The sequence below is a fragment of the Anabrus simplex genome, chromosome 6 (assembly GCF_040414725.1).
Source record: "Anabrus simplex isolate iqAnaSimp1 chromosome 6, ASM4041472v1, whole genome shotgun sequence".
Taxonomy (NCBI): domain Eukaryota; kingdom Metazoa; phylum Arthropoda; class Insecta; order Orthoptera; family Tettigoniidae; genus Anabrus; species Anabrus simplex.
This window is the reverse complement of record NC_090270.1, coordinates 167,569,809-167,596,652: the sequence shown is the minus strand read 5'-3', so window position 1 is coordinate 167,596,652 and position 26,844 is coordinate 167,569,809. Positions and strand designations below refer to the sequence as shown.

Here is a 26,844-nt window from a genome sequence, read left to right as displayed (position 1 = left end):
CATGGAGCCGGACTTCATTGTTACTATTGTTATATATATCATAATTAAAACTGTTATAGAAAACTATTTACGGGCTGTCTAATAGCATTTAATGGGCTGACTAGTTTTCTTTTAATTTTCCGCTATATAGTTTTCATTTACATGAATACCTTTCGTGGAACTATATCGTAGTTTTATTATTATTATTATTGTTTTTGTTGTGCATTTGGGAATAAATTTATTTTAGTGATTTGATTGAGCAAAGTATGAATTGAATTAAAGTGTATCTTATTATTTTTATTGATACAGTATAAATGATAACCTATTAAAACGTTTCGAGTGGCCAAGATGCTGCATAAATTAAATTAAAAGTGGTGAATTGAATAGCTCCCAAAATAAACTAGTAAGCCTTCTTTATTTAAAAAAGTTAACATGTAGCCTTTCACGACCAGTTACATTATCTAACGTACAAACTTAAAGCCTTCCTCTGAGGAAATAAGAAAAAGGATCACTTCCCTGTTGTAGTCTTATTTACTACTTTAAATACAATACTTTAATCTAATAGTGTTTGTATCCATTATACAAATTACCACCTTTATATTCTAGAACAAATATGTATCTTACCCTTCATTTATAAGTTTCCTGCACATAAATTTGAAATTCCTCTTTCTGCTCATGTTTTTGTGTTGTATCTGATGTCATGCTAAAACTATGATTTGTTAAAATACTATAAAGTTTCCAGGTAGCAATAGGCGTGAGCTGTGTACTTGCTCGTAGCTACTGTTTTGATCCTTAAGATCCCATATTTTTCATTGCTTTTTTGGGTGATTTATGTCTTGCTATGAACTGTTAATGTTAAATGTTAGACAGAAATGACTGAAAGAGAAGTCGAATCAAGGAGAAAAGTATAGGGAAAGGACAAATTGTAGGGAGAAGTGCACCTTTATTTTTTCCTTGCTGAAGTTTTGACATTTTCTGTTCCATATTCACCATGTCATCACGACCAGTCCTGTATCATCTCCTTGCATGTTGCAGAAAGGAGAGCTTATTTATGAACTTCAAGTCAGATCCGTTGAGCCCTCCAGATCCATTCCTGGTGACGTAGCCTTATTACTCGGTGCAACTGATCAATCCATTAATTTATCTGCTTTAGATAAGGACAGTGTGATTCGTGGTGTGGGTTACTGTAGTCACGTCCAAGTTTGTAAACCATGAACAACGGCCGAGTGGCCTAGTAAGTGGTCTTGAGAGTCGGGATGCCAGTTTCTATGGAATGGGAACCTCGGACTTATTCTGAGTCATGGCCCTACATGTGCTTAGGTGGCTAGGACTAAACAATCCACCAGTGGTCCCTAACCAATTACGGGAGAAATCCTCACTGGGACTACGTGTAAGTAACGGTAACATCCTGCTTCAGAGAATTTTCATCAAGCCTCAGACCTATAGGAGTAATAGAGTCCCACTTCCATTTGACAGGCGAGGGAATCCTTAGAGACGACTTAGCGAATAAAATGGAATTCAAGAGGTATCAATATTAATGGGGTTTATGGAAGGAAATAGAATTGGCTGAGTCAGCAAACAGGATGAATCTGGATTATACTCCGACAAAGGGAGAAAACGAGGAAGAGATAGGAAATTATAACGTGTAGTTCTTCATCATCATTATCATCAGCCAATTCTATCATTACATGATGTGGCCTCTTAAAGTCGTGAACTCCGGTAGGTCTTTAGCAGAACTCTCCAGAGAGAACGGTCTTGAGCAGTTCTCTGCCAGGTAGCGCCAGCTATTCTCTTGATGTCTTTGTACCATCTGTCTGGCGGTCTTCCTCTAGGCCTTTGATGATCTCTTGGACTCCATTTTAACACTTGCTTCGTCCATCTGTCATCTTCCCTTCGAGCAATATGTCCAGCCCATTGCCATTTTAAGGTGGCTATTCTCTCAAGAATGTCATTAACTTTAGTGATTGATCTGATGTAATCTGCTCTCTTCTTATCTTTTCTTGTAAAACCCAGCATTGACCTTTCCATGCCTCTCTGCGCTGTCCTAAGCTTCCCTTTCGTAAATTCGTTCCGTGTCCAGGTCTCACAGCCATAAGTCAGCACAGGTAGAATGCACTGATCATAAACTATTTTCTTCAGATTTACTGGCATATTTGATCTGACGACAGTTGAGTTTCTTCCATACGCATGCCATCCTAGCTTAATGCGTAAAAAAATTTCTGGTCTTATATCACCTTTCATATTCAACAACTGACCCAGATAGATATATTCACTGACCTTCTCTAACAGCATGTTGTTCATGTTCACAATTCCTACTGTGACCCACTTGTTGGACATAACTTTGCGTTTTGGAAAGGTTCATCTTCAAGCCGACTGACTCACATTCCATGGCAAGATCAGTAACTAATGTCTGGAGTTTGTCATTGTCGTTTGCCAGTAATGCAATGTCATCAGCAAATCTCAAGTTGTTAAGCCTTCTGCCATTGATCCTCATACCCTTTCCTTCCCAATTTAACTTCGACATTGCCATCTCCAAAACAGCTGAGAACTGCTTTGGAGAGATTGGATCACCCTGTTTAACACCTCTTCGGATAGGAAATTCTGAAGTTGCTTTACCGACATGGAGAAAGCCTGAAGAGGTCTTGTAGATGTTGTTGAGAACTCTGATATAAGCCACACATCAGAACAGGATAGTGCTAAAGGGCAATCTCAATTCACAAGTTGGAAATAGAACTGAAAGATACGAAAGGGTGATTGGTAAATGTGGGAAGATACAGAAGCTAATACGAATAGGAAGCGTTTGCTGGACTTCTGCGCTGGTATGGGATAAGCAGTTATGAACACATTCTTCAAGTATAAAGCTATGCACTACTACACATGGTAGGGAAAGGGCACCAAATCCATAATAGACTACAGTATTTTAGTATTTAGTATTTAGTATTTATTTATGAACAAACAGGCTCTCCGCCCCATTACATGTTCACAAAGCAATAAGACACAATATTAATAATTATAATAAAAAAAAATATATAATAATAATAAAAAAAATAATAATAAAATAATGATAATAATAATATAATACATAAAAATAAAATAATGATAATAGAGATAATAGGAATAAATAATAACAAAAATGATAACAATTCTATAGCAGTCCTCGGCTCGAGGATCCAGCAAACTCATCACTTGTCCTTATGCCTACAGCAACTTTCGTCACATTCCTTTTCCCTGACCTACTCCCGATCAATACCAAAACATCGACAGTCAGCACTTACATTCTAACCAGCCATAACACAAACAAAAGTCCTCCACGTTCACAACAATAAATAACACAATCCTAACCCAGCAGAAAATCACAATAACTTACAATCAAATTTCAACACTGGTCTCCCTCCACACTTACCTTAAATACCACTTTTATTTCAATGCATTACTACCTCTCATGTTGCAACTTGACCATTATTTAGCCATGCTTGATCTCATTTTAAAACCCAAGCCATGCTCAGCATTACATTTGCTATCGCAACCACCACTCATTCCGTGTCCTTGTGGATTCAGCACATACGTCATCTTCATTGTCCTCTAACTTACTCTCTGTCCAAACCATAACAACCAACATTCCGCAATTGCCCTTCAATCCATCATACACTACATTTACCAACCCGCACTTAATACAATCATCTCTCCAACTCCAAAAGTTTCAGCAATAAATTAAACCATCTCATTACCAAACCATCTTCACCTATACCAACACTTCTCCCACACCACATTTTTTTTTTTTTCCGATAAATCTAAACTAATTCAGCAATAAATAAACCATCTACATACCAACTCCCGGATTCAGATACCACCTCTTATCCACAATTTCCATTCCAGATCCACCTCATATACCTTCCACAATACACCACTAAATCTAAATTTACAACATCTCAGATTTACAAAATAACACCACTTAACACCGCTTCTCACCATATTTCAACCATAGTCCTCAATAACTGCGACCATTTTATACCACCACTTCTCCAACACCTCATTTCAGCAATATGACACATCTTACCTTAATCTTATCTAGATACCAGACCATCTTCACCTTAAAATACCAAACACTCATATACCATCTCTTCACCAACACCACATTTCAATCTCTACCATCCAAAACTCTTGTCCCTCTTCACACTCACTTAGTTAGCATTAAATAAACCTCCTACCCAACCAAAAGCTAATACAGCTACCCTTCAATACCAACACATCGCTTCATATACCACCTCTCAATCTCATACCACACTATCATGCTATCCTCTCTCTTATATACATCAACAATAAATATACCACTTCACCATTGCCACATTTCGGCCTTCACAAACAATTACCATCATAACCTAGTGAATTTACAGTGAATAACAATTACTGACATATCGTAAGACTTACCAATCAGCGTCAACTCCAAATATCACAATAAATATATCACTTCACCCTTACCACGTCTCAGGCTTCACAAATTATTTACCATATTTCAGCCTTCACAAATAGTTACCATCCTAGCCTAATAAAATTACAATGAATAACAATTACTGACATATCATAAAACAAACAGACCATGCCATCCTGTCCTCTTACCCAACTCCCCTAACTAAATACTCAGTCCCTATATACACTAAACCATTAAAATTTTAACCTACTATCTCCTTCCCTTATACAGATAACTATTCTACCCCCCTATTCCCCTGCCCACCCTCTAACTCACTCTCCTTCATTTTACTCTCGCAGGCCTTTTTTGTCGCACAAAAATACCTGTTCAATTCACCCCCTTTTTCCCATTGTTTAAGAATCCATCTCAGTATTGCGTTCTCATCCCCTCTCCCCAGTACTTCCCGATTCTCGGCACTCAATAATCTATGTCTTAACCCCCTCGTTCCCTCACAGTCTCTTAGCAAGTGAAACTCATCATTCACATCTCCACAAAGTACACACCTTGTCTTATCCAATAGACTACAGTATATCATAACTGACTTTGAATTCAGGAAATATTTTAGGAATGTGCAGGTTTTCTGGGGATTTTTTGACGATACCGACTACTATCTGATCTGTAGTGAAAAGTATCTCTAGGCCTAGGACAGAGAAAGTAAAATCTGTTTGTAGACGAATAAGGGTAGAAAATCTCCAAGACAAGGAAATTAGATGTATATGGATATGATTAGCGAAAAGTTACAAACAATGGATGGTAAACATGTTTAGGATACAGAAAGAGAATGGGTGGCATAGAGGGAAGCTGCAGTAGAAACAGCAAGGGAATGCCTAGGAACAACTGTGTGTAAAGATGGGAAAGAGTGAACATCTTGGTGGAACGATGAAATGAGAGCAGCTTGTAAACGCAAAAAAGGCGGCGAATCAGAAATGGCTCCAAATACGAACTGATCTAGAGAGGGATTTGTACTAGAGATGGGAGTTACTGTATTCTGTTCCATAAATATTATGTTCCATCCGAGACCCTAATACAAAAGTAACTGTCTCAGCAAAACCAAGGGAGCTCCTGATTGGTTAACGGATGTTAGACTGCAAGTAAGCATGGCAGCTAGACTTAAGCGCGCACTCCTGCGCAGGCGTGAGCGATACATTTGTAACCGCTTAGAGGCAGTACTGACATTCCTACACTGTTACTTGTCAGCCGGTTACAGAATTACAGATATTCATTAGTTGTCTCAAGAGCGTTGTATTAATTTACAAGAGGTAATACATACAGTTGTGTAGTTTCTCAAAACAGTTCCGCGTGGTCTTTCCAGTTAATATTTCGTGTTTTACACTGTGCTGTACGAGATGAGTAAACGGCAGAAGACGAGTCCTCTGTGGTCTTATTTCACTGTCACAGACGATGTAAATAAATCTGCCCGATGTGATTTATGTGGGCAAAAATTTAGTTACAGAGGAACGGTTTCTAACTTGAAGAAACATATTGAAAGAAAGCACCCTACAATAAATATTTCCGTGTTAAACTCTCAAAACTCTACCAGTGCATGTGGGTCTGATAATGTTCATAGTACTCAACTATCAGATCCTGGACAGCCATCGCAAGTGCCACCTCGTGTACCTATCTCCCCTCCTGAATCTTCATCATCACCTGCAGCCCGTGGGGCAGTGAAGCAACAGTCGCTGTCATCATTTCTGCCAGTGCAAAGAAAAATGAGTGATGTACAGAAAAAGAAGCTGGACAAGCTACTATTACAGTTGTTTACCGTGGATTTTCAGCCTTTTTCTATAGTGGAAGACGAAGGTTTTGCAGCGTTTTGTACTGGATTAAACCCTGCCTACATTTTGCCTGATAGGAAGACTATTTCATCATCACTTGTCCCAGCAGCATATGAACAATGTATGACAGTTGTTCGTGAACATTTAATGTCGGCTTCCAGCGTCTGTTTAACTACAGACTCCTGGACGTCTAGGAATTCAGAGAGCTACCTAGCTGTCACTGCACACTTCATAAATGAAGATTTCGAACTAGAGTCAGTTTTGCTGGAATGTTCAATTTTGCCTCAAGTGTTAATTTAGCTGCTGAAATTAGGTGTATTTCAGACAAATTCCATTTGTCCGAAAGAAATTGTAGCCGTTGTAACGAACAACGCATCTAATATGAAAAATACTGTTGTAAATGAACTTCAATGGAAACACTTTCCCTGTTATGCACACACTTTAAATTTAATCGTCCAGGATGCATTGAAACAGATACAGTTATTACTGGAGAAAGTAAAACATGTAGTGGCGTATTTTAAGAGAAGCACGACGGGCATGGAGAAACTACTGACAGCGCAAAAGAACATGGGTTCTTTTCAGCCCAAGAAACTTATTCAGGAAGTCCCCACGAGGTGGAATTCTACCTACCATATGTTACAAAGGTTTTGTGAACTAGAGGACACAGTAAAAACTTCAATAGCTCTCATAAATAGAGGTATCCCGGTCCTTTCGCAAGAGGAATGGACATTTTGTAAGGAACTTTGTACTGTTCTCAAGCCATTTGAAGAGGTTACACTCATAATGAGTGGCATTAAGTATGTAACAGGCAGCCAAGTCCTTATTTTGACAAATGGCCTCACAAATGTTTGCCGAAAACTGTTAATTGAGCCCTTCAGTGAAACAGTAATCAGCGTTGTAAACAAATTATATGAGGGACTCACTACAAGATTCAAAAATCTAGAGTACAACGAAGCGATTGCCTTATGTACGTTTCTGGATCCAAGGTTCAAGTTACTGGCATTCACAGACAAGACTGCAGGAGAACTAGCAAAGAAGCGTGTAATCGAACTGCTATCAAAATTAAACAAGAGCAGATTATAGCTAACGCAGATGATGGTAAACAAGTTCTGGAAAGAGATGACAACAGGAGTGAATTCTCTATTTGAACTGATTTTGATAAGGTGACATCTTCCAGACAACCCACAGGTAGGTTGATATGATGGTGATAAATGATGATAATAATAATAATAATAATAATAATAATAATAATAATAACAACAACAACAATGAACACCTATGAGACATATTATTATAATCGTTCTTTTCTTTATTAGGTACACCATTGTCAGCTGCTGCTATTGAAATTAACCGCTACTTGGATGACGAATTGCTGCACCGAAGTCGGGACCCACTACAATGGCGGAAGGAGAACTGTTACCTCTATCCAACTTTATCAAACTTGGTCAGGCTGAACTTCAACATTCTTGCTACCTCTGTACCCTGCGAAAGATTATTCTCCAAAGCAGGGCAAGTGATAAACGATCGCCGAACACGCTTAAGCTCAAAGAACTTGGGCAGGATTTTGTTTTTAAACATAAATTCCTACCTATTGCGTAGAGTATAGACTAATCTTCTCCTAAAGTATTGCGGCTCATGTTGGGTTTTAATTTGTATAGTTTTATAAATGATATAATAATCATGAATTAATATAAATTACTCGGGTATTCTTTGCTTGTCTAAAACTATGCTGTATGTATGTATGTAATAATGTGCATGATGTTAAAAGGTCATTTAACTGGTTCCTGTTTTGACTACGTAGTAGTAGTTCTAGGAATGTAAATGGGTCACTGCAAACATTTCTTGGAATAGTAAGTGACGACCAGGTGAAAGGGATGGAGGTAGTGGAGAAAGTGAGAGGGAGATAGAGTACCACTATTTACGTACTGGTTAGGGGCTGCAAGAGGCAGCAGGGGCTTAACGACTATTCATCCCAAAAGCTGCCCTGTACCTTGTATTAGATTACATTTATATCCTAATACTGCAACCTAATACTACACTGTAACGGATACAGTGGAACATGATACAGGAAAGTAACCGTTTGTCCCATCCCTAATTTGTACACAGATGACAGACACAGAGCGAAACAAATAGCTGCTAAATCCAGAAAGGCCGGGCTGAGTGGCTCAGAAGGTTGAGGCGCTGGCCTTTTGACCCCAACTTGGTAGGTTCGAACCTGGCTCAGTCCGGTGGTATTTGATGGTGCTCAAATACGTCGGCCTCATGTCGGTAGATTTACTGGCTCATAAAAGAACTCCTGTGGGACTAAGTTCCGGCACCTCGGCGTCTCCGGAAACCGTAAAAGTAATTAGTGGGACATAAAGCCAATAACATTAATTAATTAAAATCCAGGAAGAAGTCGTGGGAAGATTTTGGTAATAACCTGGAAATGCTAGGTCAAGCAGCAGGCCAACCTTTCTGGAGAGTAATAAAAAACCTTAGAAAGAGAGGAGGTAAAGGAAATAAGTAGTGTTTTGAGTAAATCAGGTGAACTCATAATAGATCCTAGGGAATCACTGGATAGGTGGAAGGAATATTTTTAAAATCTTCTCAACATAAAACGAAATCTTTCTGGTGACATCGTGAACAACCAAGCTCAGGGGGAAGAAGAAAATGATGGTGAAATTATGCTTGAGGAAGTGGAAAAGTTGGTACATAAACTCCATTGCCAAAAAGCAGCAAAAATAGGTAAAATTAGACCTGAAATGGAGAAATATAGTGCGAAGGCAAGGAATGAAATGGCTTCACAGAGTAATAGGAGTAGCATGAAGTAATAATAATAATAATCGTATGGCCTCAGCTACCGTGTGCAGACATTTCAATTTGACGCCATCTGGCTGTCTGCTCGTCAATTTCGACGTTCCGTTTTACTCTAGGCCCCCACTAGATGGCAGACCAAGTAAACCGAAACTCTCTTGGGCGCCTATGGCTGAGATTTAATGAATTTTGTCGGGTAAACACCAAATGTGTCACCAGAGATCTTTTACATGCCGACATCGTACGACATGGAGTGTCGAATGGACTTTTTTCCGCCCTTCAAAAATCCGACTACCTCTGCCGGGTTTGAACCCGCTATCTTGGGATCCGGAGGCCGACACTCTACCGCTGATCCACAGAGGCAGCTGTAGCATGAAGTGTTAGTAAGGTACCTTCTGATTGGACAAAAGCAGTAACTGTGCCTATATATAAGCAAGGGAACAGGAAGGATTGCAACAATTATCAATGTATCTCATCAATCAGTGAACCAGACACTGTATTCACTAGCATTTTAGAAGCAAGAGTGCGTTTAGTGCTTGAGAGTAAGCTGGATGAAAACCAGTGTAGTTTCAGGCCACAGAGAGGCTGTTAGGATCAGATTTTCAGTATGCTCAAGGTAACTGAAAAATGCTACAAGAGGAATAGACAGTTATTGTTATGCTTCGTAGATCTAGAGAAGGCATTTGACAGACCACCAAGGGAAAAGATGTTCACCATACTGGGGGACTATGGGATTAAGGATAGATTATTAAAATCAATCAAAGACGCTTATGTTGAAAACTGTGCTGCAGTGAGAATTGATGGTATATGGTAAAATGAGTTCTTGGTTAAAGGTATTTACAGAGGTTAGACAAGGTTGTAATCCATCACCTCTGTCCCAAGTGCACATGGATCATCTACTGAAAGGTATTAACTCATAAGATTTATAACACTAACCACAAGGTCCGGTCAGTGAGACCGCCGAAAGTGTTTTACATTTTAATACATGTATAAATTCTAACATTGTCTAGAAACATTTCCAGTACTCAAGTGACCTTCCTGAAGGGAAAATACGCAAATAGTAACAGAATAATCTACCACTTCATGACAACTCTTATGATGAAAGGCAGCAACACAGAAAAATTTTACAACAATAAAGGAACTAAGGAATAATATGACATATCACTAACTAACATGCAAAATTCTACTGCAATCACTTAGAACACAGTCATGACTAACCAGAAATAGTGAAAATTTTCAAGGCAGAAACTTGGTATTCATTTCTACTCGCGCTGAAAGCAGCGAGTACATTACTTTACTAGCGCACTCCAAACAGACTGGTTTTTTGCACTCACGGCAAAAGTGAGAAGTTTTCCTTTTCTTCTTTGTGTCACACAGGTAAGACATTTTCCTTTTTTGCAACTTTTCATTTGAGAGTGGTGGTTCTTCTTCTGGCTCTCAACTCCGTGGTTTCACAAGAGAGGAGGCAAGATCCAACATCAATTCTAACCTAGTTCTTACAGGATTAGCCTTAAAGGCATTGACAGCACTGATGTCCAGGACCTTGTAGAAAATAGCCATGGGCCACCACCGTGTGCGCCGTCCAGTGCAATAAACCACACACACTTCATCCAAGACGCCTACGCCTCCTTTGTTACAGTTACAGTACATTGTAATTTCAGACTGATTGTCGTGGTACATAGAAGATATGAAAATCACAGCTCGCCCCTTCTTTGGGATTTTTTTTTTTTTTTTTTTTGCTAGGGGCTTTACGTCGCACCGACACAGATAGGTCTTATGGCGACGATCTTTGGGACTTTTGATACCAAAGTAATGTCTCTGGTAAATCTAAATTGACATGATCCTACTTCTCTCGTCTTTGATGGCAAAAATGCCGGTGGAATTTCCCATTTATTCTTTTTGAGAGTTTCTACGGATGTAAGTTTCTTGTCTTTCAGACACTTCACGACTTCTACTGAACCAAACAAGTTGTCTGCAGCAATATTTCTGTTAGATCCATACAGGGGAGAATTGAGTTGAAATACTGCTTGAGTAAGTTTCAAAAGACAACGTTCTTCTACACTAAGTGTTCTTACCACAGTAGATGTACCCATTGTAGAAATAATTGTTTCTTAGCACCAGTAAGGCACATCAGTTTTAGTTCATACTTGCAGGGCGTATGGGCATATACATCTTGAATCTACCCCCCCCCCCTGAAGCTGACCAGCATCTCATCAATACACGCAGAGGATCCAACAATGAGCGCAGTCTGACAGTTCCTGACAAACGCGTCAAATACGTCAGAAATTGCTGCTGTAGGATCGATCCCTTTGCATTCACTTCTGTTGTCAGGGTTGTCATATCTAAGGTTTGAGCGAAGAGTTTCAAATCTGTTTTTACTCATCACGCAGCGGAATATTTACCTCCCGGTACAATCTGTCGCAAAAATTGACATTGTGCTTTCATGATGGATTTGAAAGCTGCAGAGTAAAATAACAAACCTATGAAGGCTTTCAGCTCCATCATATCTACATTTCTCAAGTCTGTTTGCGATTTGCACTTGCTTCTCACTCTGGTGAGTTTTACATTTGTCCATTGAAAAATGATACTGAGAATATCATCTGTTATAAGAAGATTCCATACAGATACGGAATCAGCTTCATTACCAATTTGAGCTGCATGTCATAAAGCTGGGAGTCTCAATATATTGTGTTTCAGTGTCCGAGAATGCTTAGGGACGCAGTGTTTTGATGACCATTTATAACAATTCTTCCCATAATAATAGCGAGGTTGAACTGCGTCGCCATTACTTTCGTCAGAAGATTCACTCGCACTATTTTTTTCTATCTCATCGTTCACTGCACTAACTACCACTTCCTCATGATTTTTACTATTTTCCGAGTTCGAACTATAATCACTATGAATAGCGATATTGTCTTCACAAATGTCTCCATCACTACAGTCCTCTTCAAGACATTCCTGCACAACTTTAGTAAAGCTTTCACTTGTAACATAAGCCCTGGAAGTATCCACAGCAGTATTATTTGCGACACTAGTTCCTGCAGGACTGTTCGTACCATAAACCTCCTTCTTGAAGTGTTATCGCTGAGACTGTTCACTTCACACTCACTGATAAATAAAACAGCAAGACCCGGTTTCACAGGCTGCTTGTCTGCGATGAATGATGACTAATCGCTGAGACAGTTCACATCCACTATAAATGATGTAAATACCGAGATACGGTCTCACAGGCCACTTCCTGAACAGCAATCATGACTGTGTGTAACCTTGAACTTGTTACGGTCATACTAAAGGGGTGAAGTTATTTTCAGAACCCAATGATAAGGTAGCTAGCAGAACAAGTTACTGCAACAACGGAGGTTCCAGATATTTAAAATCAACCATACCGTAGCAGTCTCGGTGACCGGACCTCGTTACTTGAGGGTTAAGTGGCAGGGAAGGATTCAGTTAGGTGATAATCTAGTAAACGACTTGGTCCTAACACTATGAGCCCGGACGTTTCAAGATGGCGTCCCTACCCTGTGCAGGCGAAATTTCGACTCTCAGAAAAAAAATCACAGTTCTGTCAGTTTTCACATTATAAATTAACAAATTTATATACATATTGTACAAAGAGTGGGCTATCCCACGAAATCAAATAAAAAATGCTTACCTTCAGCATTGGAAAGAAACTTAGGCTACAATACTAGTCCATTCTGATATCACTGAGCTCGATAGCTGCAGTCGCTTAAGTGCGGCCAGTATCCAGTATTCGGGAGATAGTAGGTTCAAACCCCACTGTCGGCAGCCCTGAATGTGGTTTTCCGTGGTTTCCCATTTTCACACCAAGCAAATGCTGGGGCTGTACCTTAATTAAGGCCACGGCCGCTTCCTTCCCAGCCCTAACCCTTTCCTGTCCCATCGTCGCCATAAGACATATCTGTGTCGGTGCGACGTAAAGCCAATAGCCATTCTGATATCCTTGTTCATGCACTTGAATTTCTAATTCACTAGAAAAGTTCGATAGTTTTAGTCAATGAATAACAGAATTCCACATTGTTATTCCCAATACTTAGCTTTGGTATGGTAACACTCGAAACATTCTCCTATGCACGTTGTTTTATAATTGAAAATTAGTTGTTTTGAACAATTTAATGTGCGATTTTAATTGGACTTCACGCTTCATATCATGTTCACGTCGCACCATTTTAATATTGAAGATTGACAAGACGCCATCACGCCGCGTCACAGGATACAAAGACTTTTTATTCACTTATTTCAACATGTTCGTGCCTTATTTTTAATGTTTTGTATTTGTGACTGAAGAGGACAAAACATGTTTCATGAGTATAATTTAATGTAGTCTTTTTAATAAAGACAATTACAGTATTGTAAAGGTGCAATTATAAATTCAAAATTTCACAAGTTAAAAACTTCTGTTGTATGCTGCAAATATGCAACAGATGCCACTTAACCCGAGCTATCCTTGCGTATTACACAATAGAAACCGTTGGCTGTACGCTGCTTACCCTCGAGGAACGCAGCCAGTTGGAATACGCTTGGATAGCAGTCGCAGATTATTTGATGTACCTTCGGTTCCCTGACTTAACAGCCGACCAGGGTACCTCCTTGGATAGTACGATGACCTGAAATCATTCTAGAATTGCACACTGGCCCAAAGGAAAAAACGGACCCCTCCATTGATCGGAGACACTTCCTATCCATAGTTGGCCGGTCCCTGATTCAGTTGTTGTTTTCTCGGATGGTTCGAGGGCAGAAGCGGGAGTACGCTGTGCATTAGTTGTTGACAATAACAGGCTTCTCTTTCCTCTACTGAAAATCTGTAGTGTGTACACGGCAGAGCTCTATGCCATCTGTGAAGCTCTGCAGTACGCACTGTCCGATGAGAGCCCTCAATTTCTGCTGTGTACCGACTCCTTCAGCACACTACAATCTATAAATACATGTTTCCGTTGGCACTCTCTGGGGCAGCATATCCAGGACCTGCTGGCCGGGTGTTCGGATGCCGGCACCGGAATTACATGTATGTGGCTCCCCAGCCATGCGGGTGTAGAGGGAAACGAGTTACCTGACAAGGCTGCCAAGGAGGCTGTTACCTTGTCCCCGTTGCCTTACAGGGTTCCTCCCAGTGACATTCGCTCTCAGCAGAGATATCTGGTTACGTCCCATTGGAAGACAGAGTGGCAGGCCACCAATCTCCCAAATAAGCTGAGAGCGATAAAAGGAACTATGAAGGCATGGAAGACTTCACTTCGGGCTTCTCTGGTATTATGTCATCTTCGGATTGGCCATGACGTGCTAACGCACTCCCACCTACTGAAGGGTGAACGCCCCACTCCCGTGTGTACATGCTGCGGTCATCTACCCGTGGTACACATCCTTACGGAGTGCGTGAAACTGGCCGATCTGTGCCGTAGTCTACAACTCCCGAATGCCATTTCCCTCATCCTACGAGATGACAAGTAATCAGCAGACCTCGTCATCCATTTTATGAGGGATAGGGGCCTTTTTTACCGTGTGTAATAATGTATTTTATATTAGTGTATTTTTTGTTAACTGCACTTTTATCTTATTGACTCTATTTCAGTCCATGTTTGCATATTTTAACGTGTTATTTTAACTTCTAATTGGAATGATATATATCTCTGCACTTCAAGGCAATGCCTTATTCTATTGCAATCTATATTTTCTCTAATTTTATTAGAAAATGAGACATTGCAAAGTGGATCTCCTGATTATATTACTCTCATAATCATTTTTCAACATCACTTACTTTAAATTCTAGTCAGTGGATATATTTTAAAATTTTGATGATGATGATGATTCTTGTTTTTAGGGTCCTAACATCTAAGGTCATCGGCCCTTTTAAAATTTTAATTAGCTTATCATATCATATCGTTACATCTCGTACCTTTAGGGGCTGATGACCTAGCTTTTAGGCCCCTTTAAACAACAATCATCATCATCAAATACAGTATGCGCCAAAATATACAGTACTGGAAATTATGTTAGTCTTATTGTCATTACCTTACTTATTGAGATGATAGTGTAAATGTTCAAAATGTGCTCCACTGCGCTGTAGACAGTGTTCATAACGATCACGCAGATTTTCCAACATATTCTGGAACATAGGTTGCCGCAGATTCCCGAAGAACGAGACGATCTTCTGATGTAATGCAGGCACAGTTTTGGGTGGATCTGCACAATTGAAAATTTGCTCCTTTAACATTCCCCACACGTAAGCATCAGGTGGTGTGAAATTGGGGGAATGTGATGGGTAGGGGAACTCAGCCCCGCGGGAAATTACTCGTCCTGGAAAGGTTTCTTGCAGCATAGCCCCAGTCTGTAGAGCGGTGTAGCAGATCGCCCCGTCTTGTTGGAACCACTGTCTATTCATCTGCATGTTCCTGGCACGACAAAACCTTCTCAGATCCTAAATAAATGGCCTTATCATCATGTTCCTACAGCTTTCCTGGTTAACAGTAAGAGGTGAACCATCATAATTCTCTATGAAATACGGACCTAGCACACCGTTTCCTGACACTGCACACCAAATCGTCACACGCACATTATGTAGCGGTTTCTGGACTATAGTGTCTGGCCTCTCGAAACCAAGAAAGCGAGTTGTTTGGCAACTGATAAAACCGTCCAAGTGAATTGACTTTTGTCAGAGAACCATGCGTTGAACAAGAAATCTGAATCCTCGTACACCCTGGCCAAAAATCGCGCACAATATTCCACCCCGACATGCCTATCGTGCTCCGTCAATCGTTGCCCAAACTGTATTCGGCACGGAAATCCACCTATGTCTTTAAACAATCGTCGAAGTGACATAGGGCTGATGTTTCATTTCAGGACTGTTCGCCGAAGACTTCGCTTTGGAGACTGCAACACCTGATTGAGGACATGTCCATGATTTTCATTTGTGGACAAAGTTACTGGCCTACCAGACCTTCCCTTGCATTGACACAATACACTACCCGTACGATGAAATTTTTTAACAATAGATAGCATAACTGTGTTGCTAGGTGCAGACTTATTGAAGTGTTCACGATATTGTTCTGCCACTAACTTTAAACTCGGCCCACCTTGATAACCGTTTCCGTACAAGCGAAAATAATACTTCACTATAAACACTTTTTCCTCTGTCGCGAGACCCACGGTCACTTCCAATCACAGAGCACAACGTTCTTTGCACAACTAACAATTCATCATGGCGATGTAACAACACGCAGATGCTCAGGTGTGCGCATCCGCACTGAGTGAAAATGAGTACTGTATATCAAAAACGCAAAACTGTGAAATCAAAATCCATTCAAACATACTACATACGGCAAATTTTAACCGCGGGTTTTGAGGCAGTGCTTCGGCTAATTTCGTGACTTCCCGATGTGGTTTTTGTTTTTTTGTTTTTGCAAGTTGCTTAACATCGCACCGACACAGTTAGGTCTCATGGCGACGATGGGACAGGTAAGGGCTAAAAGTGGGAAGGAAGCGGCCGTGGCCTTATTTAAGGTACAGCCCCACCATTTGCCTGGTGTGAAAATGGGAAACCACGGAAAACCATCTTCAGGGCTGCCGACAGTGGGGTTCGAACCCACGATCTCTCGAATACTGGATACTGGCCGCACTTAAGCGACTGCAGCTATCGAGCACATTACTTCCCGATGTAGCTTGTGTCCAGAGCTGGCCCACTCACCAGCGATACTCGGGATATATTCTTGGCCTCCCCTCCTTATTTCTCATAACACTCCGCCTAGCACACATTCTTTACGTCCCACAGCCTGGCATTCCCACTTTGCTGGTTCCGAAGAGCAACAGAGCGCTGATGTCACAATTATTGCTATGTGTGCAAATTTACAGAGCTATTTAAAGGAACAGATCCTTAGTAAACCATTTTACTAAGAGTTATCTATTTCTAGGGGGTTCCTCTAAACATATAGAATGCACCATGCTTGGTTGTGTGTTACCGGTGCTGCTTTATAGTGTCCTAAGATGGACACTAAGGACTTCGTAAATGAACTGACTACAGGTCTTTAAAATGTGACTGTATCGCAGAATATTCAAGATCCCATGGACAGACCACGTCACCCATGAGGAAATACTCTGTCATGCTAGAAAATCATGTGAAGTCTTAACCCTTGTAAAACACAAAAAACCTTCTTCTGAAATGACCATTACAGCTTCATATACTGGTAACTGATCATAGAAGGGAAATGTGGTTATGAGCAAAGAAGATTATCCTGGATGCGGAACCTCTGACAATGGTTCAACGTCAACGATACAGCAACTCTGATATGGCAAACATGAAATACAAAAAGTTACTCTGTGATGATCACCAAATTTATCTAACGAGACTCAGCTAGGTGCTTCATGGTTGCCAACCCAACCCCAGCACCACCATCATCCCCTTTTAGTTGACTCTTATGACAGGTAAGGAAGGCTGCAGATGTATTCTAAACCCCCACACATAAGATACTCACACCCAGCAATTTATCAAAAACACCAGCTCATATACAGAAATTCTCCAAACTAAATCAGCCCTAACAACACATCAGCACTGGGAAGTATTTTAGTATTTAGTATTTATTTATGAACAAACAGGCTTTCCGCCCCATTACATGTTCACAAAGCAATAAGACACAATATTAATAATTATAATAATAAAAAAAAAAAATAATAATAATAATAATAAAAATAATAATAAAATAATGATAATAATAATATAATACATAAAAATAAAATAATGATAATAGAGATAATAGGAATAAATAATAACAAAAATGATAACAATTCTGTAGCAGTCCTCGGCTCGAGGATCCAGCAAACTCATCACTTGTCCTTATGCCTACAGCAACTTTCGTCACATTCCTTTTCCCTGACCTACTCCCGATCAATACCAAAACATCGACAGTCAGCACTTACATTCTAACCAGCCATAACACAAACAAAAGTCCTCCACGTTCACAACAATAAATAACACAATCCTAACCCAGCAGAAAATCATAATAACTTACAATCAAATTTCAACACTGGTCTCCCTCCACACTTACCTTAAATACCACTTTTATTTCAATGCATTACTACCTCTCATGTTGCAACTTGACCATTATTTAGCCATGCTTGATCTCATTTTAAAACCCAAGCCATGCTCAGCATTACATTTGCTATCGCAACCACCACTCATTCCGTGTCCTTGTGGATTCAGCACATACGTCATCTTCATTGTCCTCTAACTTACTCTCTGTCCAAACCATAACAACCAACATTCCGCAATTGCCCTTCAATCCATCATACACTACATTTACCAACCCGCACTTAATACAATCATCTCTCCAACTCCAAAAGTTTCAGCAATAAATTAAACCATCTCATTACCAAACCATCTTCGCCTATACCAACACTTCTCCCACACCACATTTTTTTTTTTTTTTTTTTTGATAAATCTAAACTAATTCAGCAATCTACATACCAACTCCCGGATTCAGATACCACCTCTTATCCACAATTTCCATTCCAGATCCACCTCATATACCTTCCACAATACACCACTAAATCTAAATTTACAACATCTCAGATTTACAAAATAACACCGCTTAACACCGCTTCTCACCATATTTCAACCATAGTCCTCAATAACTGCGACCATTTTATACCACCACTTCTCCAACACCTCATTTCAGCAATATGACACATCTTACCTTAATCGTATCTAGATACCAGGCCATCTTCACCTTAAAATACCAAACACTCATATACCATCTCTTCACCAACACCACATTCCAAACTCTACCATCCAAAACTCTTGTCCCTCTTAACACTCACTTAGTTAGCATTAAATAAACCTCCTACCCAACCAAAATCTAATACAGCTACCCTTCAATACCAACACATCGCTTCATATACCACCTCTCAATCTCATACCACACTATCATGCTATCCTCTCTCTTATATACATCAACAATAAATATACCACTTCACCATTGCCACATATCGGCCTTCACAAATAATTACCATCATAACCTAATAAATTTACAGTGAATAACAATTTCTGACATATCGTAAGACTCACCAATCAGCGTCAACTCCAAATATCACAATAAATATATCACTTCACCCTTGCCACGTCTCAGCCTTCACATATTATTTACCATATTTCAGTCTTCACAAATAGTTACCATCCTAGCCTAATAAAATTACAATGAATAACAATTACTGACATATCATAAAACAAACAGACCATGCCATCCTGTCCTCTTACCCAACTCCCCTAACTAAATACTCAGTCCCTATATACACTAAACCATTAAAATTTTAACCTACTATCTCCTTCCCTTATACAGATAACTATTCTACCCCCCTATTCCCCTGCCCACCCTCTAACTCACTCTCCTTCATTTTACTCTCGCAGGCCTTTTTTGTCGCACCAAAATACCTGTTCAATTCACCCCCTTTTTCCCATTGTTTAAGAATCCATCTCAGTATTGCGTTCTCATCCCCTCTCCCCAGTACTTCCCGATTCTCGGCACTCAATAATCTATGTCTTAACCCCCTCGTTCCCTCACAGTCTCTTAGCAAGTGAAACTCATCATTCACATCTCCACAAAGTACACACCTTGTCTTATCCCTACCCTGTAACCAGCCCTTATTCCTTGGCAGACCTAAAAGCCACCACATCATCCCATATCGATTTGACCTATCAACGTATCTAATATTCAACCCTGCTATCTCCTCTATTTTCGTCAAAACAATCAGCGAATTTCTTAGTCTGCTTTCCCCCAATAATTTCTGCCTATGGATATCCCTAATTCTCCTTTCTAGTATTTTCATCCCTCTCACTTCTGTCTTTGACCAAACCTCCCCCCACAGGTGCCCTAATCCTATCCTCTCTAAATATCCTTTTATTTTTTCTAACCATCCCCCCTTATACATGCTCTTAAATTGCTGTACATATGCAGCCTGTAAAACTCTCCCACCTTCCTGTCTTTTTAAATTCATCCAATATCTAACTATTCTTTTCACACCCTCTGATTCCAAATCCTCCCCACACATTAATTCCGCCCCTACATTTGCTGTACAAAGCACTGGGAAGTGAAAAAGAAAAAAATTTCCCTCTTACTCTCAATGAACGGGTACAATTCCAGCACAATGTACCATTCTATAAACAATTATCGTATCAATACTCTGGCCCTCATTACCACTTTCTACACACATACGACTGTCGTTTGTTTGTGTCTCGCAGCCTTCTCGCACAGGACGTATTCAAGCTGTGTACAAGGCTGCCATCCTGCATGCTTAGGAACTATGGGGACAAGCAGAGGAGGTCTGGGGGCATAAGCCTCCAGGTTAGCAGCTGGCCTTAGACCTCTAGCTTCCAGTGGAAAAGATCACTGGTCTGGACTGGTTAGGGTAGGGCGTGGACAAGATCACTGGTCTGGATAGGTTAAGGTTGGGTCTGTACAAGACCACTGGTATGGAGACAAGCAAAGGCCGCGAAGTGGCCTTAGGCCTATAGCTTCCTGTGGAAAAGATCATTGGTCTGATGGTGGTGATTATTGTTTTAAGAGGAAGTACAACTAGGCAACCATCCTCTATTAACACTAATCAGAGAGAAAAAATGGAAGGGATCCAATACTTCAAAAAATTAAGCTATGGACCAAAGAAAGACAAGAGCCATAAAGGGCATGAAAATGAAAGACTCCCTAGGCCACAAGTGCTCTAAAATCATTGGGGTCGGAAAAGAACGAGAGTTGACCAAGGGAGGTCGGATAGAATAGATGAAAGTGAGGAGCCTGGCACAAGTAAGTGGAAGCAATACCAGGACTTGGCTCAGAGCCCCGTGGTCACCAACCTATGCTCCCAAGTTAAGATCCCATGGGGCCCCTTTTAGTCGGCTCTTACGGCAGGCACGGGACACCGTGGGTGTTATTCTACCGTCCCCACCCACAGGGGTATCATTGGTCTGAACTGGTTAGGGTAGGGCCTGACAAGATCATTGGTCTGGATAGGTTAGGGTAGGGTCCAGAGACAAGACCAGTGATATGGAGACAAGCAAAGGGGGTACAAGATTAGAAATCGCAAAGCAGCTGTAGGCCTCTACCTTCCTGTGGAAAAGACAATTGGTACCAACCTCTACATTAAGTTTCATTTACTTGTGCTTTTAATCTGCTGAGGTTGGTAACGTAATCCAAGTAAAATCATTCACGACAATGACGTAACGTGGCAATTTCTCTTGGCCAATAGGAATGCAAGTTGCTACTTCAGTAATGAAAATGATGTATAATCCTCTTTGTTAGATTATAAAAGTAAGTAAACTTCTGGGAGAGGAATGGTGGGTTCCCAGACATCGCTATGAACACATCTCTCCTCTGACACGCATTCCAAGTAAGATTTCTTTAACATCTACTTCCTTAGAATGTTAGTAACGATTTTTACTATTACTGTAACTGCAATCTTGAAAATAACAAACAATGAATTTGAAAGATTATTTCCAGGGGTCAATAACCATATTGCTTAAAAGGTCACTTTGAAAGAAAACTCTCCAACATGGTAACCTATTTATACACCTATAACAATGAGGAATATGAATTACATAAATGCAAATCATTACAGCATGATCAAAGAATACTCTATTCTCATCACTGTAATGGTAGAATTTCAAAATTCAGTTTTAATACTTACAGACTGGCAGTTCCATTGCTATCCGTTACTCCAATTTCTTCCATTAGTACAGATCTCTTTGTAGGTCTTTCTGGAAGGCCCGATTCTAGAACAGGAAACAGCTCCATCATACTTATGTAGGCTTATGGTTTGCTGAAGAGGTACATTACAGGACTCCACAAATGTTGGTAGTGTAAAAGCATGGATAAATACTAACCAGCAATAAAAGTGTTATTTGTATAATGATAACCCAGCCACTCCAGATATTCCCGAACCAATTCATTTACAAGCAAAACTGAAGGAGTCATTTCAGGACGTTGATCATCTGGACTGTGGTCCAGAACTCTAAATATTTCAGCCCTCATTTTCGCCCTGATTTTCCGAAGCTGTCCATTTGACTCTAATGTCTCCTTCAGAACTGAAATGAAATAGTCGAAGGTAATGAATGTACTGTCAAAGACAAAATGAAATATTATTTTAAAAAGTTTTCACATTTCAAATGTAGAAAGTTGCATAGATCTCTCGCCAAGCAGAGAAACTTTCCTCAAACAGCAACAATACTCGGTGAGAGTAAGATCACGTTCGTATATTACCTAATTATGAGCATATAGAAAATGAAAACAGCAATTACCCTGTAGAAGGGTTCACCGTATGTACATATAACCTAAGCATTCGAGAAGAAGCACAATGTATAACATACCGTTGGAAAAATGTTCTTCTGTTGCCATCACAAGTTATCTTCTTCCAGTTCTGAGAGCAGATAAATTTAAAACATACGGCACATGGCTCTTCATCCGTAACAAGTCATTACTTTGTATGCGGGATGCCTTGTGTTCAATCCGTTACCTAGGCAACGCTGAGGTAACGGGCAATATGCAAGACATGCGGTGATGGGTCGTTCATGAACGAACTGACTCTTTTGAACGACTCTAAGCTAGCTCTCTCATTGACAGTCGACTGTTAACCTGTAACCCGAGTGTTTCTACAAGTGTTGAACAGCTCTATCCCTCAAGAGTAAAACTCAGTCTGTTTCTCTTGAAGATTTGTGATAATAAGTGTTGTGATTGGGTAATGGCTTTTAAGCAGCGCCCAAGAAAATCCTCAGAAGAAGAAGAAAAGTCGACTGTCGTAAGTAGTGATGGGCGATATTTCACGAACTGTGATTTTTTCACTGATATCAAGAAATCACGAGTAACGACTGTTACTTTCTACGCTATCACTGTGATCAGTCGTGATTTCACTTCAAGTGATCATCGTGCGCTCTCTTAACTCCATATACACATTATACAGAACTAGAATGTTGCTACCTAAACTGTGACTGTGATCGATGATGTGATCAGTCGTGATATCACGACATGTGCTGTCGCAACGGTATCCATGCGTTCAAGGAAGCAGCATCGCCATGATTACCAACAGTATGGACATTTGTTGATTTAATTTTTTAAGGATGTCAACATATCGTTCAGTATATAATGTATTTGTAGGAATTGAGCACATTCTTCCCGAATATATTAACAACTGAAACACTTATAATCCTCGGCATCGCTTGCAATATCAGTTTCAGCAAATTGTCAGTTGACTCGCAGTGTGGTATTATTTTTAAGCGCGCGTTCAAAAAAATCGTGGTACACCAACACCTCCTAGATATATAAGGCCTCACAACTGTTCTGGGAATATACTGTGACGTCAAAATCGGGAGGCAAGCTTGAACCTTTTCAGTAATAACACAGCAATGAGTTTGGCCATGTAACGCTGAAATTAGAAGAGTTTTAATTCGTTTAATGGTGCCAATTGTTAATACCGTTGTACGTAATGGTACTGATGTGTTGCGTACTCAACTTTAAGGAGAATTCCGGCAGTGATAACGAAGTGCATGCATTAAGTTTACGAAAGACGAGGTTATGCGGTAGATATGTTTACATGCAATTCCAAGACAAGACTACAGATTTACTAATAACTCAATGGTGAGTAACTATTATTATTACATTCTCACACAATCATAAGAGTATAGGCCTATGACGTATTTAACTACACGCAACAGCTGGTGATATGTAGGCATATTTACTCTTCAGTGATATAAGGTTATGTTAGATCACAATCATGGGATACATTATTTCAACGGTATTATTATTATTATTATTATTATTATTATTATTATTATTATTATTATTATTATTATTATTATTATTATTATTATTATACGCATTAAAACATACCACCTACAGGAGCTGCTGGTGTAGGCCGATTCACTCTGTAAATGCACGAATTTCGCTCACGGTGATACATTATTTTACAGGTATGCCACAGACATTTCAAAATCGGTGATATTTTATGGGAAGTAACTGGTACTGATCCTGCCAGAATCTGACTATAAATATGATGGGCAGTTGGAAAAGATATAAGCCACTGCCGTCTCTGACAATCATGGTCTTGGAAGAGGAGTAGTTAAAAGAACCAGGCAAAAATGTAGAATAGAAAGGAGCAATAAACAGAGCCATTGAAGATAGTATAATACATATCTATACACAGAATTTCAACACAGCTGAAAAGTACAATAAACACGTTACCTGATGGTTGATGTACTGTGATGAAGGGAACGTAAGTAATTTTTCTGTACGTCGATACATCAAGGCAACCATACTGCATGGCATATGTTATCATCTTATAAGACATGGCCTTTGTTCTAAACGGGTTTTATTAAAGTAAACATATTTCTAATGTATATGTGGACAAAATTACTAATACAAATGCGGTATATTCTTTAGTTACAAAACATCATAGCTGCATTACAAGGAATGACTGTAACAATGTGTAGAAAGATTCAATAAATAAGTTAATTCTAGTCCTAGTTGGTGAATTGAACACCGAGGATGATGTCCCCACAGTTAATTTAATAGTCGCAGTTAAAACATTTCTTAGTTCATAAAGGAGTATGTGCATGATTTTCTTGTTATTTGTTCAACCTTCTGTCTGATATCTCCTCATGTTTACAAGTTTATGGCCGACCCTGTGGTGAAGGGATATAATGCCTGCCTCTTACCCGGAGGCCCCGGTTCTATTCCAGGCCAAGTCAGGGATTTTTTACCTAGATCTGAGGGCTGGTTTGAGGTCCACTCAGCCTGCGTGTTTACATTTGCGAGCTATCTGACGGTGAGATAGCGGCCCAGGTCTAGAAAGCCAAGAATAACGGCTGAAAGGATTCGTCCTGTGGAACCCAAGACACCTCGTAATCTGCAGGTCTTCGGGCTGAGCAGGGCCAAAGCCAAGCCCTTCAGGGCTGTTGCGCCGTGCGATTTTTACAAATTTATGAGACAGTAGCAATTTATTAATGTTGCCACAATATGTCAATGGTAGTCCAATATTAGGTTAGAAACTTACATACTTTCTGGAATACATAAAGGTTTCGAACAGAATTACAAATTAGTAACATCGATGGTAGGTGAAATTCTCATTAAACCATACATGAACTTCAAGAGAGGAAACATTGTAGGCTCATGTGCAAATACTGCCAGTGATGCTACATCAGCTTAGATGTTAGGCCTATGCTAATATTATACGTGCTAGTTTTCTTTTAAGATCACGTAATGCCTATTTAAATTGAAATATGTTTGTAACATTCTGTTGTGATGTTAGTAATTCGGCCTAAGTGAGTTAACATTGCAAAATGCTGTCGTGTTTTACAACTGCCTGCTGTTTATCTTTAATGGCAGAGTCAGTAAAATACGATAATAACGTCAGTATAATTCAATATCCTTCAAATTTGAAACGCTATTTGTTAGTAAATAAATTATTCCATTGGCAAAAAATATTAAATTCATGTCTGTGTTTAACTATGTTCCGCGTTTCTCTGCATTGCCATCACCTCCGTAGCGTGACGTCACTACGCTGTTGTTAGGCCTTATTATCTAGGAGGTGTTGGGTACACGGGACTCTCCTAGAATAGTAACAAACATGTATTTCTCCTGTATTCTGGAATGCCCGGGGGCATATTGTCACTGAAGCTCAGTATTAGGAGCAAGTTGACTGAAATGGCGTTTTCTAGAAAAAGGAAGAACAGTGACCTGTAGCAGTCCTTTAAAGAAGTGGATGAAAATTTCACGATATGTAATATGAGCAAACAGAAACTGTCTTAAAAAGAAGTACTTCAAATCTGAATAAACATTTGGAATGCGAGCACCTCTCACTTGCTTTGCCAGAAAGCAGTAGTCAACAATCGGCATGTATCTGATGATACAGACCTGGGATTTTAGACTCTAAAAAAATGTTTTAGGCAATTAAAATGGCTTTTTAAACAAGTAAATAGGTTTTTAAAAGAGAATATAGGCACTTCAAATATGCTTTAAAAATAGGCAGAAAATCGACTTTAAAATATGACAATATAGACCTACACTGTAATGTGATATTTTTTTACGTTAAGTACAGTAATGTGGTATAGGCTACCCTTTCTAAATAGGAATAGTTGCAAAATGAAGGCATAATTAAACAGGCGTTTATTACAAACAGCTATGGATTAGGAAACAAAAAATGTTAATCAGTACTGTACTAAAATTAAATTAAATGCGTAGTACTGGTATGCGTATTTATTTGTGAGGAACATTCCTACTGCACTTTTCAGTCGTAGTTTGTTTTACAGCACATAACAATAATCTTCTCCAAATTTTCCACAGTCAGGCTGCGTCTTTTGTCTGTTAAAACAATTTTTAAAGCAGAAAAAATGTGCTCTACACTCACAGATGTTGGAAGGGCATAGCAAAATTTACCTACATTTTTCAGTTCAATTTCACTAGGTAGGTCTACTTTTCCCCATCCATTACCTGATATATCCTTTCCTGCACTGAATTACCTAGATTCTTCTGCAATACACTAGCCCACCTGTCTTTTATTTTATCCCTTACTTTACCCCTAGTACTTTGTATAATATTCTCAGCTTCCTCAATTACAAAATATATCTGTTTGAGACTCTACTTTATTTCCTATTTTTGTAATGATTGACTGGAAGAAATGAAAAATTTGCCTGAATATATGCAATGTCTCTTTGAACACTGGAATAATCCTTTAGCAGATCTTTGCCCATACGACACACATGCAGAGTTGTCGGTTAAAGGCATATTGTCTATCACAGATGTTCGATATAATACAGGGCAGCTCCCATTGAGGAACCCCAAC

The 26,844-nt window shown here is 39.6% G+C and overlaps 1 protein-coding gene across 1 annotated transcript in view; it reads right to left on the bottom strand.

The window, feature by feature from the left end:
• Window positions 1-22,722, bottom strand: part of LOC136875614 (centrosomal protein 20) — a 30,764-nt gene extending 8,042 nt beyond the window's left edge. The window contains exons 1-3 of the mRNA XM_067149148.2: window positions 22,379-22,722; window positions 21,896-22,096; window positions 21,700-21,784 (exon numbers count right to left, since the gene is read on the bottom strand). Coding sequence (XP_067005249.1) covers window positions 21,700-21,784; window positions 21,896-22,096; window positions 22,379-22,406 — 314 coding nt within the window. The 5' untranslated portion in view covers window positions 22,407-22,722. The remainder of the gene's footprint in view (window positions 1-21,699; window positions 21,785-21,895; window positions 22,097-22,378) is intronic.
• Between the last annotated feature and the right edge of the window lie 4,122 nt (window positions 22,723-26,844).